We start from the raw sequence: 16,656 nt of genomic DNA, 5'->3' as shown, positions 1-16,656 counted from the left end.
TAACAAGGGAAATGGGGACAGACTCAGGGATGGAGAGCAGGCTGACAGCTAGTGGGGAGGGGGGAGGTGAGAAGGTGGAGGGATGGAGCAAAAAGGAAAAAAGACTCATGGACAGGGACAACAGTGTGGTGATTGCTGGGGGGGCAGGAGGTATAAGGGGGCTAAATAGTAATGGAAAAAATACAATAAAGATTTAAAAAAAAGAGCAACCTTCAAATTTGCTCCATTAAAAGATAATAATAGTATTTTTCTTTTTATTCTGAAAGATTTTAAAAAATGATTTTGGAGAGAGAGAGGAAGGGAGAGAGACAGAGGCAGAGAAAGAAACATTGATTTGTTGTCCCACTTATTTATGCATTCATTCGCTGCTTCTTGTATGTGCCCTGACCAGGGATTGAATACACAACCTTGGTGTATCGGGATGATGCTGTAACCAACTGAGCACCCAGCCAGGGCCAATAACATTTCCTTTTTATTTATTTATTCAAAAGCAAGGGAGAGAAACATCAATGCGTGGTTGCCTGTCGAGCACCCCCAACTGGGGGCCTGGGCCACAACCCAGGCATGTGCTGTGACTGGGAATCAAATTAGCATTCACTGAGTCACACCAGCCAGGGCACATTTTCTTATTATTTAAATTTACATCAGTATAGTAGTACACACAGAATTGGTTAGAAGATTGTACTGGGGTTTAATTATTAAAAGACTAGAACATTCTTTTTGTATGGAAAGAATGTGAGTTTCCATTTATTATGGAAACGTTAAAATTAATGAATCAGAAGATGTGAAAAGAAATGGTGCCGAGGAGGAAAGGTAATTAACCCTACTCTTACACAGTAAGTACAAACTATTATCTAATACCAGCTAAATGTTCATAGTGGAAACCATGGTTAGGAACTTGGGCTCCCTGGGGATCCTGACTTGGGTTCAAATTCTGCTTCTGTTACTTACTAGCTCTGTGATTTTGTAGAAATTATTTAACCTCCGTCCCACAGTTTTTTTTGTTTGTTTTTTTGGTATAAAATGGGAGGACTGGTAACATGCATCTCAAGGAATGGTTTCTCCTATGGTTTTCCATGTAAATCACTTAGCACAGTGCCTAGTCTAGTATATGCTCAGTTTCAATGTTATTGTCAAATTATTATCTGGGCCCTGTGGTTCTGAGCAAATTGATTATTTCCTGTTCTGTACCTATGATAATATTTCTTAATCTAAAACTGAGTAACTTAAAAATTTTCTCACTATTTGTTTTTATTAAAGATTTTATTTATTTACTTTTAGGGAGAGGGAAAGGGAGGGAGAGAGGGAGAGAAACATCAATCAGTTGCCTCTTACACACCCCCAAACACGGACATGGCCCGCAACCCAGGCATGTGCCCTGACCTAGAATTGAACTGGTAACCTTTTGGTTTGTGGGATGACACCCAACCCACTAAGCCACACCAGTCAGGGCTTCTGTCACTATTCTCACTCCGACTTTGAAACCTCTGAACTCACCTGCCATATTACACAAGCTCCACTGTAGGAATGCATGGTATTACCTTGTTCTAAATGGTTGGGTGTCAAGAACAAAGCCTCGCCCAGAGCATGAGCCCCACTGTGGCACTGATAGCCTGAGCCAGGGCAGAGTCCAGATGACAGAGGGGACCGCAAGCCCATATTTTTTATCGTCTACTCTGGACCAAAGAGTGGTCCAGATGCCCTGGAGGGAGGTTCTTGGAAGACAATTTTAACGTAACTTTTTACTTCACTAGATCTAAAACTTATCTATGCTTTGGGACTGAGGGACTATTGACTGGTTGTATTCTGCCTCTTATTTCCCCATTTTTCTCCTACAGTGCTTGAGGGAAATTCATAGCATTACAGGCCTACCTCAAGAATCAAGAAACATCTCAAATGAACAATCTAACCTTACACCTAAAGGAACTAGAAAAAGAACAAACAAAGCCCAAAGTGAGTAGAAAGAAGGAAATAATAAAGATCGAGCAGAAATAAGTGAAATAGAATCTAAAAAAAAAAAAAACAATACAAAAGATTGATGAAAGCAAGAGCTGGTTCTTTGAAAAGATAAACAAGATTGCTAAATCTTTAGCCAGACTCATGAAGAAAAAATAGAGAGGCCCCAAATAAGTCAAATTGGAAATGAAAGAGGAGTAACAACTGCCCTGGCTGGAGTGGCTCAGTGGATTGAGCGCCAGCCTGCAAACTGAAAGGTCACCTGCTCAGGGCATGTGCCTGGGTTGCGGGCCAGGTCCCCGTTGTGGGCATGCAAGAGGCAACCGACTGATGTTTCTCTTGCACATTGATGTTTCTCTCCCTCTCTTTCTCCCTCCCTTTCCTCTCTCTAAAAATAAATAAAATAAATTTAAAAATCTTAAAAAAAAAAGAGAACTGACACCACAGAATACAAAGGATTTTAAGAAATAATACAAACACATACCAACAAAATGGACAATCTGGAAGAAATCAGTAAGTGCCTAGAAACATACAATCTTCCAAAAGTAAATCAAGAAGAGAAAATCTGAACAGACCAATTACATCGTTCAAAATTGAAGCAGTAATAATAATAATAATAATAATAATAATAATAAAACCCAAGAAACAAAAGTCTTGAACCAGATGGCTTCACATGTGATTTTTACCAAACACTCAAAGAAAAAATTACATCTGTCCTTCTCAAATTATTTCAAAAGAGTCAAGAGGAGGGAAGACTCCCAAGCACATTTTACAAGGTCAGCATTATCCTAATTCCAAAACCAGCTATTCAAAAGAAGAAAAATTTAGGCCAATATTCCTGATGAACATAGATGCAAAAATCCTCAACAAAGTATTAGCAAATTCAATTCAGCAATACATTAAAATGACCACACACCATAATAAAGTGGGATTTATTCCTTGCATGCAAGGTTGGTAAAATATACAAAAATTAATTAACATGATATACCACATAAACAAATGAAGGTTAAAAAAAATCATATAATCATCAATAGATGCAGAAAAAGCATTTGACAAAATCTAGCATCCATTTATGATAAAAACTCTCAGCAAAGTGGACCTAGAGAGTACATACTCCGACACAATGAAGGCTGTATATGATAAACGCACAGCTAACACCACACTCAACAGGGAAAAACTGAAAGCATTTCCCTTAAAACCAGGAAGAAGACTGGGATGCCCGCTTTCGCCACTCTTACTCAACACAGTACTGGGAGTTCTAGCCACAGCGATCAGACAGAAAGAAATAAAAGGCATAAATTGGAAAGGAAAAAGTAAAACTGTCATTATTTGCAGCTGACATGATACTACATATAAAGAACACTGAAGATTCCACCAAAAAACTACTAAACTGATAAACGAATTCAGCAAAGTAGCAGGACACAAAATAAATATGCAGAAATCGGTTGTATTTTATATACAAATAATGACCTATCTGAAAGGGAAACTAAGAAAAAAATCCCACTTACAATTGCATCCAAAAAATAAGGGGCGGCCTGGGGAGGGGCCAGGTCTGCGCCTAGCGGCATGGCCCAAGTGCTCATTCCTGCTGGAGCTGCGGACACCTGAGGTGTGTCCTGCATGCTAGTCCGCTCCCTGTGAGTCCCAGACCTGCCCCCAGCCTCAGGCTCCACCCAGTCTCTGGCAGCGCTGGGCCTGGGCTTCCGCGCAGAGACCAGCAGCAAGTGGCCTGGGCAGCCCACGTGGGCCAGAGATGTGCGCACGCTCCTCCCCACTGGGCCTCAGTTTTCCGAGCAGGAAGACAACCCCGTGCATGCCACTGGACGCTGCCTCTGCCTCTGCCCGGGCTATGTCCACACCTAATCTGCCCGAAGTGCTCAAGTGGAGGCCCGGGGTGTCACCTATGGGCTGGCCTGACGTCCTCTTTGATTGGTGGGGAGGTTGAGGCACAGCGTGTGGGATGTGTCCAAGATGCCGTGGTAACCAGCAAAGTGTGGATGGGAGCCCAAGTCCTTTGGAAGGGGAAAGGGCCCTGGCTGGTGTGGCATAAATAAAATCTTTAAAAAAAAAAAAGGGTGGGGAGAAAGGCACGTCACTGGGGCGCGCAGGTACAAGCTCTTCCGAGCAGCAACAAAAGCTCCGCCCTGGTGGCTCCTCATTCATGCAGTCATTCCTGACCCCCAGGTAAATCCACACAACTTGAGGGGTGCGGGGCCTGACTCCGGAGCGCCTCCCATGGCCAGGGGCTCCCTGCACCAACTTTGAGGTAAGAGGTTTCCTGTCCCACACAGCAACCAGAGTGATCGTTAGGCAAAGACCAGACCAATCACTTTCCTGCTTAAACCCTTATCAACTAAGAACGTCCAAACCTATAGAAAAAAATTTTTTAAAGATTTTATTTATTTTTAGAGAGAGGGGGAGGGAGAAAGAGAGGGACTGAAACATGGATGTGTGATACACCAATCAGTTGCCTCAGGCACGCCCCTACTGGGGACCTGGCCCACAACCCAGGTGTGTGTCCTGACTAGGAATTGAACTGGCAACCTTTCAGTTTGTGGGCCGGCACTCAGTCCACTGAGCCACACCAGCCAGAGCCAAATTGGTAGAGGATTTTTATGAAAATCGATCTGAGCCAAACAGAGGGTAGACCTGGAAGCAGGATTTTAACAAACTGAGATAAATGTTTCCAAGACAATGACAGTTTGCAGCTTCTATTATGCATTTGGAATTAAGGAGGAGACCCAGGGAAGATTTCATGGGCAGAAGCAAGGTCTGGGTTGGATTACAGGATAGTTAAGATTCTGTGCTCTCTTAGAGTGGTCTTGCTTTAGAAGGTGGGGCCTGGTCTCAAAAGGATGGTCCCATATTAGAAGGAAGGGTCTGAAGTGAGGCATTTCAAAGATGTGTTCATCTCGATGCATGGAAACAATGCACAGGGCTTGCTTAAGACAGACAAACCTTTAACCAAAGAAGGTATATGTCTGGGGCCTGACTACCCAGCATGACCTGCCTAGTTGAGAATTTATGGTCACCCTGTGAGGCTCCTGTCCACAGTAGCCCTTTTCATCCACACCCTCCATGCTGACCCTGGACTTAGACTGAAACTGGTCCCGTACCTCAGCCCTCCTGCACCGGCTCCCTGGAACTGATCTGGGGAGCCTTTCCACCTTGTGCTCTAGTTGCAGGAGCTTCCTGGTGTGTGCCAAGAGCCTGACCTTGAACTTCCCAGTGGCTCATCCTTCCCGTCTCTGCTGAAATCACCTCCTCCTAGAGGCTGAGTAGTTTATTGGCACAATGAAGTCTGAGGAGGACTGCTGTAAAACAAATGATAAGGTACTGGAGAAAGCGATGGAAGAACTACAAATAACTAGGAGCATATATTGTGCTCACGGATGGGAAGAATTAACGTCATTAAAGTGTCTATACTATCCCAAGCGATCTACGGATTCAACCCAATTCCTACCAAAATGCCAATGGTGTATTTCACAGAACCAGAACAAATAATCCAAAAATTTATATGGAACCACAAAAGACTCCTAAGAGCCACAGCAATCTTGAGAAAGAAAGACAAGGTTGGAGGTATCACGTTACTTGACATCAAACTATACTACAAGGCTGTAGTAATTCAAACAGCACGGTCCTGGCACAAAAGCAGTCACAGATCAGTGGCAGAATAGAGAGCCCCAAAATAAACCTGCACTTATATGGTCAATTAATACTTTCCAAAGAAGGCAAGAACACGCAATGGAATAAAGACAGTTTATTCAATAAATGGTGTTGGAAAAATTGGACAGATACATGCAAAAAAAAAATGAAACTAGACCACCTACTTACACCATATAAACACGAAACTCAAAATGGATTAAAGACTTAAATGTAAGGCTTGAAACCATAAAATTCCTAAAATAAACCATAGGCAGTAAAATCTCTGACTTTTAGCAATATTTTTTTCTGATACATCTCCTTGAGCAAGAAAAACAAAAGAAAAAATCAACAAAAGGGACTGCATCAAACTAAAAAAGTTTTTGCACTGCAAAGAAAACCATGAACAAAGTGAAAAGACAACCCACTGAGTGGGAGCACATATTCACCAATGATGCAACTGATAAGGGGTTAATATCCAGAATTCATAAAGCACTCATACAATTTAACCGCAACCCCCCTCCCCCAACAATCCAATTATAAAATGGGCAAGGACCTGAACAGACACTTCTCCAAAGAGGACATACAGAGGGCCCATAGACATATGAAAGGATGCTGAACATCACTAATCATCAGAGAAATGTAAATTAAAACCACAAAGAGATATCACCTCACACCTGTCAGAATGGCCATCATCAATAAATCAGCTAACAGCAAGTGCTGGCGAGGATGTGGAGAAGAGGGGACATATCAATATTGCAGAAGAGCAGGGAAATTAACCGGGCTGTAAGTGACACTGTACCTTCATACACAATAAAGAGGCAGTTCACGTTTCATTGCACAGTTGCTGTGTCCTATGTCCCCCGAGGACAAAGGTAACCTTCCTCTTTTTGTGTACCCCTGACTCTTAAACATTCCTCTTTACGGAATCCACTACACTATAATAAAACTACTTTGGTGTCTGCTTCCTGGCCTAGACCACAAGCCCCTCCAGGGCAAGAACAGTCTGTTCCTCATCTCTGATGCGCAGCCAGTCTTGGGAGTAGAGCAGGCATCAGTGAATATTTGTCAAATGAATGACAGGAAAATTGCGGGGAGATGGGGGCAACTTTGTACCAAGGTAGTTTGACAGTATGAGGGACAGTGGGCATCTGTAGTAATTTAGGAATCAGGCTAGACTAGTTTTTAAACTGGAGAAGTATATATACAAGGTCTGTCCAGAAGGTATCCAGCCATGTAGTATGAAAAATAGAGACATTTGTTGAAGAAGATACAAGAAAAATTGTACATAGGACAATGACACCTCAGTCTCCTTCGATGTAGGCACCTTGGGACCTCACACAGGTCTCTCAATCGCCATCTGCTGTCCTGTTGTATTTTCTTAAATCTCATTGATGGTGTGCAATCCATTCCCTTTCAAAGGTGATTTTAATTTTGGGAAATACCAGAAGTCATAGGGTGCCAAATCTGGGCTGTAGGGGGGCTGAGTCACCTGGGTGATTTGATGTTTTGCCAAAAAACCTCTGCAGAAGATATGATGCATGAACAGGTGTGTTCTCCTGATGAAGCTGCCGATCACCAGTTGCCCACAGCTCTGGTCTTCTGAATCATCCCAGTAGTTTCCACCGAGGAATGTTCAAGCTTAATGCAAAATTTGATGCAACATGGTTGCTGTACTCAGTAATTTTGAATGCAAGATCCACACAGTCCACACACTCACCCAAAGGGTCTACCGCCCCCACTCACTAGCACAGTGAAGTCATCATTGTTCGAGCATGCGAGTCCCAGTTCAGTCCCCTTGGTTGCCAGGTTACATTAATGTCCCGGCAAACTGATGTCCTTACATTAACAATGGCTGGGCTTTTTCTGGACAGACCTCATATATATCAAGGTATACGAGGTCTGTATACCACCCCAAACTGAAACATATGGTCCTTGGATGTGGTCAAAAATTCCACTTTATCCCAGGACAATCAGTTCACTGGCAATTAAACTTTCCAAGACTAGTCTGCTCAGCAAGCACAAGCAAACCAACTATGAGAAACCTGATTGCCCTGCAGATTACCTGCCAGGATTAGCGCAGAAGCCCAGACAGTTGGTGCACCTTTGGGTAGAGTTAAGCAGCTAGTTCTGCCAAGGGCTGTTAAGAGAGTCACACAATCAGGTCAGGGCAGCTCTTGCCACCTCCTCTATTCTATCTCTGTCTTACTTACTGTCAGGTAACATGCAGAGCAAGCTGGGAAGCTTGCTTCTCAGCTCCTGGCCCCCATCTCAGAAGAGGGTAGAGACAACTGGAAACAGGGGTAAGCCAGGGCTCCGCCACCAAGGCCGGTCCACCAAGGCCAGGCATAAGAAGAAGGCCTTCTAGAGCCCTTGAAGTGTGGGGCATGAGAGAAGGGAGGATGGAGACACTAGGGTGGAGGAGCCTGGAGCCTGGGACGATGGAGAGTCAGGAAGAAATGGTGAGGGAGCTACGAGTCTGGCGGGGGAGGTTCTGTGGGTCTAACAGAAGGCATGGAGGATTACAGTCCACGAGCTTGGGAGGAGCTGCGCTCTGGTGGGTGAGGAAGGCGGGGCAGAAACACGCGCGGCCCTGAGCGTGAGAAGGCCCTTGACCATTTGCACGCGGGGTGCCGATTCCCCGCGTGCCGCGGCCTCGATTTTCAGGAGTTCCCCGCGGTGCCGGGGCCTGATGGGGTGCACGAGTCCGGGAGTCCCTGGGTGCGTACGGGGCGGCCCGGGAGCCAGGGGGCGTGACCGTAGACCCGGGGGCTGGCCAGCGTTCTCGCCCCGCGCCTCCGCCACGCCCCGCGCAACGCACAGGTGGGCGAGATGCTCCCTTCCTCTGACCCTCCCCCCCGGACTCACCTTCTTCCCTCCCCACGGGTTGGGCCCCAGACACGGCTTCCCACAGGCGGCACGCCCTCTCGCGGTCGAATCGCAGTCCGTCCGGTTCCCGGCCCTCCCGCTCCTCTGAGCTGTGGTAGGGCCGGGCCCCTCCGCTGTCCGTGGCCTCCACCGCGCCCAGCGCGGGGTAGTCCATCTCTCCCGCAAGCTCAAACCCGCTGATAGCCGCTCTTGAACCTCGGTCTCGCGAGATGTGGTTGGGAGGGCGACTTTGCCCGGCTAACAAATCTCGCGAGGTCGGGAGCCGTAGCCCGTGCTGCGCGGCGCCCGCGCTGGCGGTTCTCTTGCCAGGTGGTTCTCTTGCCAGGGGTCTCGGGTGGTCTGCTGTAGATTCAGAAGGTGGTCGGTGGATTCCTAGCAGCCCCCTCGCTACTGGACGGGCTCGTGCAGTCCTTGGCTCTGGGTTCTGACTTTGCTCGCGCTCAGCCTTTTGACACTTCTCATTTCGTTCTCGTTATGTGGGAATATTTTCCCTGTTTCACCTGTAGGGAAATTGAGACCCAGAACCTTGAAGTGGTTTATTCAAGAGCTCACTGCTCCCCTGACCGGTGTGCCCTACTTGGTTGGGCGTCTTCCCCAGAGCGAAAGGTTGCCTGTTGGATTCCCGGTCAGGGCACATGCCTGGGTTGCAGGTTTGGTCCCTGGTCCAGGCATGATGCTTCTCTCTTGCATCAATATTTCTCTCCGTTTCTCCCTCCCTTCCCCTCTCTCTAAAAGTACACAAATAAAATTTTAAAAGAAAAAAAATTCACTACTAGTAAGTTAGTGGTAAAGCAGAACTCCATCTCCATGACTAAGTAGATACCGTTCACTTTCCAGCTGCTAATTCCCACCCCAGACCTCTTTAAACTTTCTCATGTACATGTCAATTTCGTTAATTCTATTGGAGCCGCCGTCTCTTGCCGAAGTTATTATTATAGAGTCCGCTGGTCCCTTCCTTTGCCCTTCAGGTATTCCCAGCACAGTAGCCCCAGTGATCCTCTTGAAACAAGCCATATTATGACACCCATGTGTTCAAACTCTCCAACACCTTTCTTCTATCTCACTCTTCAAATAGCGCAAGGATCCTACACACTCGGGCTTCCCTTAACCTCTCTGGCCTTATCTTCCACCCCTTCCTGCCTCCCGCCCCTTCCTTCCTGTGCCAGTGACCCCCGCCCCCTGAAATGCATTTCCTCCATTTGTCCTCATGGCTCAGCCTCTCTTTTCCTTCTTTAGCGACTGTATCTAAAATTTTACGTCTCCACACACACACTCCACGTCCTTTCCTGCTTTATTTATTTATTTATTTTTGATTTTTTATGTATTGGTTTTGAGAGAGAGGAAGGGAGGGAAAGAGAGAGAAGCATTCATTTGTTATTCCATTTATTTATGCATTCATTGGTTTCTGCTTCTATGTGCCCTGACCAGGGATTGAACACACAACCTTGGTGTGTCAGGAGGATTCTCTAACCAACTGAGCTACTTGGCCAGGGCCTGTTTCTTTTCCCCTCCTTAACACTTATCATTAGCTGACATAGTTTGTGTTTTTCTTTTTCTTTTTTATTTATCTTGCTTATTGTTTGTTTCCACACTAAAAAGCAAGACCCAGGAAAGCAGGGATTTTTGTGTAGTTTTTCCTGAGCTGAATCCCCATCACCTTGAAAGAGGGCCTGGACCCTCATAGGTACATTTGAAATATTTGTTGACTGAATGAAACTTTTGATATAATTATCTTATTTCAACCTTATTTATGCAAATGTTTATTTGGGGTTAGATGTTGTTTTGGCCAATGGAATACAGAGGTGAATTAGATGGGGAAGCTCCAGTGGACTGTTTTTTATTCTAGTGGAGGAGAGTGTAATAAACAAGTAATAGATAGTAATAAATACAAAGGAGAAAAATGAAACAGAAATATACTTTGGGTGAATGATATGGGAGGAACATTAAGGTAGTTAGAGAAAGGCTCTAAAAAAAATGACACTTCACCTAAGACCTCATTGATGAGAAGGAACGACCAAAGAGCTGGGAAAACTGGTCCAGGGAGAAGTAACAGCAGGTGCAAAGGCCCTGAAGCAGGAATGAACTTACTGTGTTGGGAGAACAGGAAAGAGAATAGTATGGCTGGAGCCCAGTGACCAAAGAGGCAGGTGGTAGCAGAGGAGGCCAAAGAGAGACAGAGATTTTCTCTGCCTGAGATCACACAGCTCATCAGTGGGATTTACTCATTTATAATACGAGCATTCAGCACAAGCTCTGTGTCAGGCCTCATGCCCGGCTCTGGAACTTCCGATGCCATAGATGACTAATGCCTGTGCAGTGCTTTATGAAGCACCTTTAACATACATTATAACATTTAATCCTCAAGGTGGTTCTCTAATGTGGGATTTCTACACATTCAACAGTGAAGAAAACAACTGGGAGACTTGAACATTTTATCAGGGTCACATAGCATAGTGACAGAACCCGCACTTGAACACGGGTCCTCAGGCGGCGAATCCATGTCCGTTTGCTAATGCCAGGTGACAGGCCTAAAAGCCAATGGTTATGTGCACATATTTATCTTAAAGAAGATTTCTAGTTACTTAGATTCGCATAGCACAAGTTATTCAGCTAAAAATCACAAGCAATAGAGGGCATTTTTGTTAAAGTCCCAGATCCGACAGATTTTTTTTAAACATGATAGAGCAAATCCTGGGAGTGGAATAGTTAAGATGCTGTGCATGTTAGAAGACAGTCTCCCTCCCCTCATCCTCGATCCCATTAAATGCTACTTATTCAAGGATTTAAATAAATAGAAATAATTACTATTTATTCTCCAATGAATGCCATCGGGGTTTGTCACCAGTGCCACTGAGACCGTGTCCTGGGCTACAGCTCTGAGCGGCTGAACTGCCCTCACCGTCACCAGTTTTCTGCGCTGTATTTTATTTTTACTTTTTAATATATGTTACTGATTATGCTATTGCAGTTGTCCCATTTTTTCTCCCCTATATTCCCCTCTGCCCTGCACTCCCCCTCCCACCATCATTCCCCACCTTAGCTCATGTCCGTGGGTCACACATATAAGTTCTTTGGCTTCTCCATTTCCTATACTATTCTTAACCTCCCTCTGTCTATTTTGTACCTACCAGTTATGCTTCTTATTCTCTGTACCTTTCCTCCCTCTCTCCCCCTCCCCCTCCACTGATAACCCTCCATGTGATCTCTGTTTCTGTCATTCTGTTCCTATTCTAGTTGCTTGCTTAGTTTGTTTTTGGTTTTGTTTTTATTTTTTTAGGTTCAGTTGTTGATAGCTGTGAGTTTGTTGTCATTTTACTGTTGGTATTTTTGACCTTCTTTTTCTTAGATAAGTCCCTTTAACATTTCATATAATAAGGGCTTGGTGATGGTGACCTCCTTTAACTTGACCTTATCTGAGAAGCACTTTATCTGCCCTCCCATTCTAAATGATAGCTTTGCTGGGTAGAGTCATCTTGGATGTAGGTCCTTGCCTTTCATGACTTGGAATACTTCTTTCCAGCCCCTTCTTGCCTGCAAGGTTTGTTTTGAGAAATCAGCTGACAGTCTTATGGGAACTCCTTTGTAGGTAACTGTCTCCTTTTCTCTGGCTGCTTTTAAGATTCTCTCCTTATCTTTAATCTTGAGTAATGTTGTGATGTGCCTTGGTGTGTTCCTCCTTTGGTCCAACTTCTTTGGGACTCTCTGAGCTTCCTGGACTTCTTGGAAGTCTATTTCCTTTGCCAGAATGGGGAAGTTCTCCTTCATTATGTTTTCAAATAAGTTTCAATTTCTTGGTCTTCTTCTTCTCTTTCTGGCACCCTTATGATTCAGATGTTGGAACATTTAAAGTTGTCCTGGAGGTTCCTAAGCCTCTCCTCATTTTTCTGAACTCTTGTTTCTTTATTCTGTTCTGGTTGAATGTTTCTTTCTTCCTTCTGGTCCACACCGTTGATTTGAGTTCTGGTTTCCTTCCCTTCACTGTTTGTTCCCTGTAGATTTTGCTTTATTTCACTTTCATAGCCTTCATTTTTTCCTCTATTTTTCGACCATACTCAACCATTTCTGTGAGCATCCTGATTACCAGTGTTTTGAACTCTGTATCTGATAGGTTGTTTATCTCTTTGTCGCTTAGTTGTATTTTTTCTGGAGCTTTGATCTGTTCTTTCATTTGGGCCATATTTTTTTTTCTCAGCATGCCGGTCTGGTTGAATGTTTCCTCTTTAACGTTGGTTGTCAGACTTCCATACAGTTTGATTTTCTGGCAGTTGTGGTTATTTTTTGTTTTTAAATTTGATGTTGTCCTTCTTTGGTTGTGCAAGGAGGCATGGTGTATCTACCTACGCCTCCATCTTGGCCAGAAGTCACCTGTGCTGCTATGTATTTTTTTGAGTCCTTCCCATGATGCCTACGCATGGGTTCCTTGCTGGGAGCTGACAGTGCAGGCGGTGCAATATATTTACAGGGCAGGCTTTTTATTTCTTCCCTGTGGGAAACAAGAACCATTTCTCAACAGGTTCTGTGTATTGTTGCTGTGGGAGAAGACCAATCCCAAGGGAATGGCTTTGCCAAGAGACAGGAATTGGCCACAGTGTGGCAGACATTTCGGTTGGGTAAACACTGACTCTGTGTGTGTGTGTGCAGCTAACCCACACTGCAAAGCTTAGTAAAATATAGTTTTTGCTCTCAGGGAGATTAAACTCTAGAGAAGAAAGTATCTACTGTATACTTAATATCACAGACTATGGGTTAACTGCTGTAATAGAAATGACAACTATTTTGATTGTACCTGGGATTTAATTTATAGAGGTGACTAAATGATGACACAGGAGTTCAATGCCATTGAAAGTTTTTTTTTTTTTTAATTTATTGGTTTTACTTCATTTTTAAAATTCTCACCCGAGGACGTGCTCATTGATTTTAGAGAGAGGGGAAGGGAGGGAGAGAGAGGGAGAGCAACATCGATGTGAGAAAGAAATATCAATTGGTTGCCTCTCTTATGCGCCCCAACCGGGGACCAAACCTACAACCTTGGTATGTGCCCTGACCAGGAATCGAACCTGCAACCTTTTGGTTTAGTGGGTTGATGCCCCAACCAACTGAGCCACACTGGCCAGGGTGACTGTTTTATTCCTCATAGTTCTGGGGAGAGGAGGGGCGTGGTGAAGCACGGCAAGGGCCAGATGGGGAAGTACCAGGGTTGTTCAGGGGGCAGAAGGAGCAAACGGAGAGCAAAACCCAGAGTCTTCACTGTGTTTTCTGGAGGTAGGAGTGGGTGAAGCAAGGTAAACAGCCTGGGACTGTCTAGTCGGAATAATTTCAGCAGGCTCTGAGCTATGGGGGTGGCTCCCTCGTTGTCTGGGGAGATTTAGGGCAGGGGGAATACGGGCTGGGGTGTGAGATGAAGGAGGCGGTGCGGGCATGGGTTTTGGGTCGGCTGGTTTGTACGTGGAAGGTGAGCCTGAGGACACGTTGTTTGCTGTCTCCGGGAATTATCTCACCCCGACAGAGCCTGGTGCCCTTCGGTCCACAAGGCCCCGAGATGTCAAAGTATCCAAACACAGAAATGAAAACACGATAAAAGAACCGTGGACGGAGTGTGCCCACAAGGCCTCTGTTGCGGGGATCATGATAGTACCTGGCTTCCCCCATGCGCGGCTTTCTGCTTCTCAGGTCTGTGAACATGTCTGACTGTTAGAGGCTGCCGCAGATTAGGTTTTACAGCAGGACTTGAACCAGTGTCATTTGACTCAGACCCTGAGGTTGGTATCAAACAGCAGGGGTGCTCCTGGGGGAAACTGGAAAAGCCACACCCCGGGGGGACACAGCTTTGCTACAGTTCTTCCTGGGCTGTGTCATTTTATGCTGCCTTCACGGCTGCAGGGAGGCAATGTCTTCAGGGGACACCTGGCTTTTTAATTCCCACGACAACTGGAGGGTATAGAGTGTGCTGATCACAGAACAGGATTTCCAGAGGCTTTTGAGAAAGAGAGGAAGGAGGTGGATTAGACTGACTCCAGTACAGCTCCCCAGTTTTTTTCCAAGTCACAGCCCGCTTACAAAATAAGCATATCTGTATGGCAAATTAGAGTAAACCAATACGGCTGCCTCTTCTCGTCGCCCCGGAGGCAGTCCAGGGGCTGTGATGAAGGCCCTATCAGCGAAATCCCACTTTTCTGCATAATTCCTAGAACCAGCTTCAGTTAGTAGCATGTGATCTGAGTACGGATCAGAGCGATTTCGTGGAGTTTACAACACCCCAGGGAAACCCGGAACGGCCTAAGATGCCTAATGACACTCTATCACCTCTGCGGAAGGATGGCCAAGAAATGGGAATAGCTCTTAAGCTGGCATAGTAGTTTGAGCCACTTGTAATCAATAGGCTTCAGTTAGAGCCCACTGTATTATGTGCCAGGGTCTTAGTTCACTCAGGCTGCTACAACACAATACCGCACACTGAGCGGCTTAAACAACGCACATTTCTGTCTCGCATGTTCTGGAGGCTGAGGAATCCCAGAGCAAGGTGCCGGCATACTGGGCGTCCGGTGAGAACCTTCCTTCTGGTTCATCGACGGCCTTCCTCCCTCTGTGCTCACACGGCAGAAGGGGTTGAGGGAGCTTTCTGGGGTCCCTCTGTTGTACCAATTTATATTCTCATCAGCAAAGTATGAAAGTTTCCATTGGTTTTCATTCTCTCCAGCCCTTGGCTCTATCAGACTTCTTTATCTTTTGCCAGTCTAGTGGGTATAAATGGTATTAGATGTATATTAGACCTTTCCATCCCATCCTTTATCTTTCTCCTTTTAAAAAATATATTTATTTATTTATTTTTAGAGAGAGGGAAAGGGAGGGAGGAAGAGAGGGGGAGAAACACGGATGGGTGGGACAAACATCGATCTGTTGCCTTTGCCCGTGCCCTGACGGGGGCCCAAACCCGAAACCCAGGCATGTGCCCTGTACAGGCGCCCAACTGGTGACCTTCCAGGGCTATCTTTCTCCTTTTTAAATTCATTAAATATTTATTAAGCATCTTCAGTGAACTAGGTATTTTCTTAGGTAATAGGAAATTTAATGTCTCTTTTTTCTAATTCACTTCTTTATTGAGGTGTGAGGTATACAAATACAAACCTTGAAACAATGTTACATATAAATACACCTGTGTATCTACCACCGAAGCTAAGATATAGAACATGTCTACAGCCCCACAGCGCTCACTCGTGCCTCTTCTCACCGAAAAGAACTCATTAGCCTGAACTCTAACACTAGAGATCAGTTTTTGCCTGGTCTTGAACTTCGTATAAGGGAGTTGTTTCATTTCTAAATATGTGAGGCTTTTCTGAATTTCTTATTGTTGTTAATTTCTAATTTAGTCCATTCTGATCAGAGAACATACCCTGTGAGATTTCAGTCTTTTGAAATCTCTTGAGATTTGTTTTATGGCTCAACATATGGACTATCTGGTCAATGTTCCATTTGTATTTGAAAAGAATGTGTATTTTGCAGTTGCTGGGCACAGTGTTGTATAAATACTCAATTATGTTAATATGGTTGGTGATATATTCAGATCTTTTCTATCCTTACTAATTTTTGTCTTGTTCTATCAATTATGGGTGTGTATATGAGTGTGTGTTCAAATCTTGATGATTTTGGATTTGTCTGCTTCTTTTTTTTTGGTACTGTTATGTTTTGCTTCATGTGTCTCATTTCTAAATATGTAATAGGAAAGTCGTATTTCCAGTTGGGTAGACATTTCTATCCGTGTGAAATGCCCTGCCCGTCTCTGGCAATACTCACCTTAATGCCTACTTTGCCTGGTACTAATTAGCTATGCCATCTCCCTTTCGTTCGTATTTGCATGGTATGTATTTTTCCATCCTCTTTTTTGTTTTGGGCATGAATCAAGGTAAATATCTATTTGGGAAAAGAGACAGGAACTATTCCCAAGTATTCATTATAATGTGTTTTGTTGAAGAATATCTGTCGCCAGAGGTCTAAAATCTTTATAAATACCACTTAGTGGTTGAAATACTGATATCGCAACACCAATTACACCTCCTGTTTTCCCCGAATGCATTCAATATCTAGGCTCTTCCTTTGCGATCTTCTTTTAATGTCGATAACCTTATATTTAAAGTACGTCTCTTATATAAAAAAAAACAAAAAGAAAAAAAT

General features: G+C 44.5%; 1 protein-coding gene across 5 annotated transcripts in view; it reads right to left on the bottom strand.

The window, feature by feature from the left end:
• The window catches only part of ZNF346 (zinc finger protein 346), a 32,163-nt gene extending 23,482 nt beyond the window's left edge, over positions 1 to 8,681 (bottom strand). For 4 of the 5 annotated variants that reach the window (XM_045185719.3, XM_045185720.2, XM_024577836.3 and 1 more), the window contains exon 1: positions 8,467 to 8,681. In XM_045185719.3, the coding sequence (XP_045041654.1) occupies positions 8,467 to 8,641 (175 nt within the window). In that variant the 5' untranslated portion in view covers positions 8,642 to 8,681. Of the gene's footprint in view, positions 1 to 7,090; positions 7,240 to 8,466 lie in introns of those variants that run through there. The other variant, XM_053913114.2, reaches the window with a different exon arrangement.
• Between the last annotated feature and the right edge of the window lie 7,975 nt (positions 8,682 to 16,656).

The sequence above is a fragment of the Desmodus rotundus genome, chromosome 10 (assembly GCF_022682495.2).
Source record: "Desmodus rotundus isolate HL8 chromosome 10, HLdesRot8A.1, whole genome shotgun sequence".
Taxonomy (NCBI): domain Eukaryota; kingdom Metazoa; phylum Chordata; class Mammalia; order Chiroptera; family Phyllostomidae; genus Desmodus; species Desmodus rotundus.
This window is presented reverse-complemented; position numbering and strand designations above follow the sequence as displayed.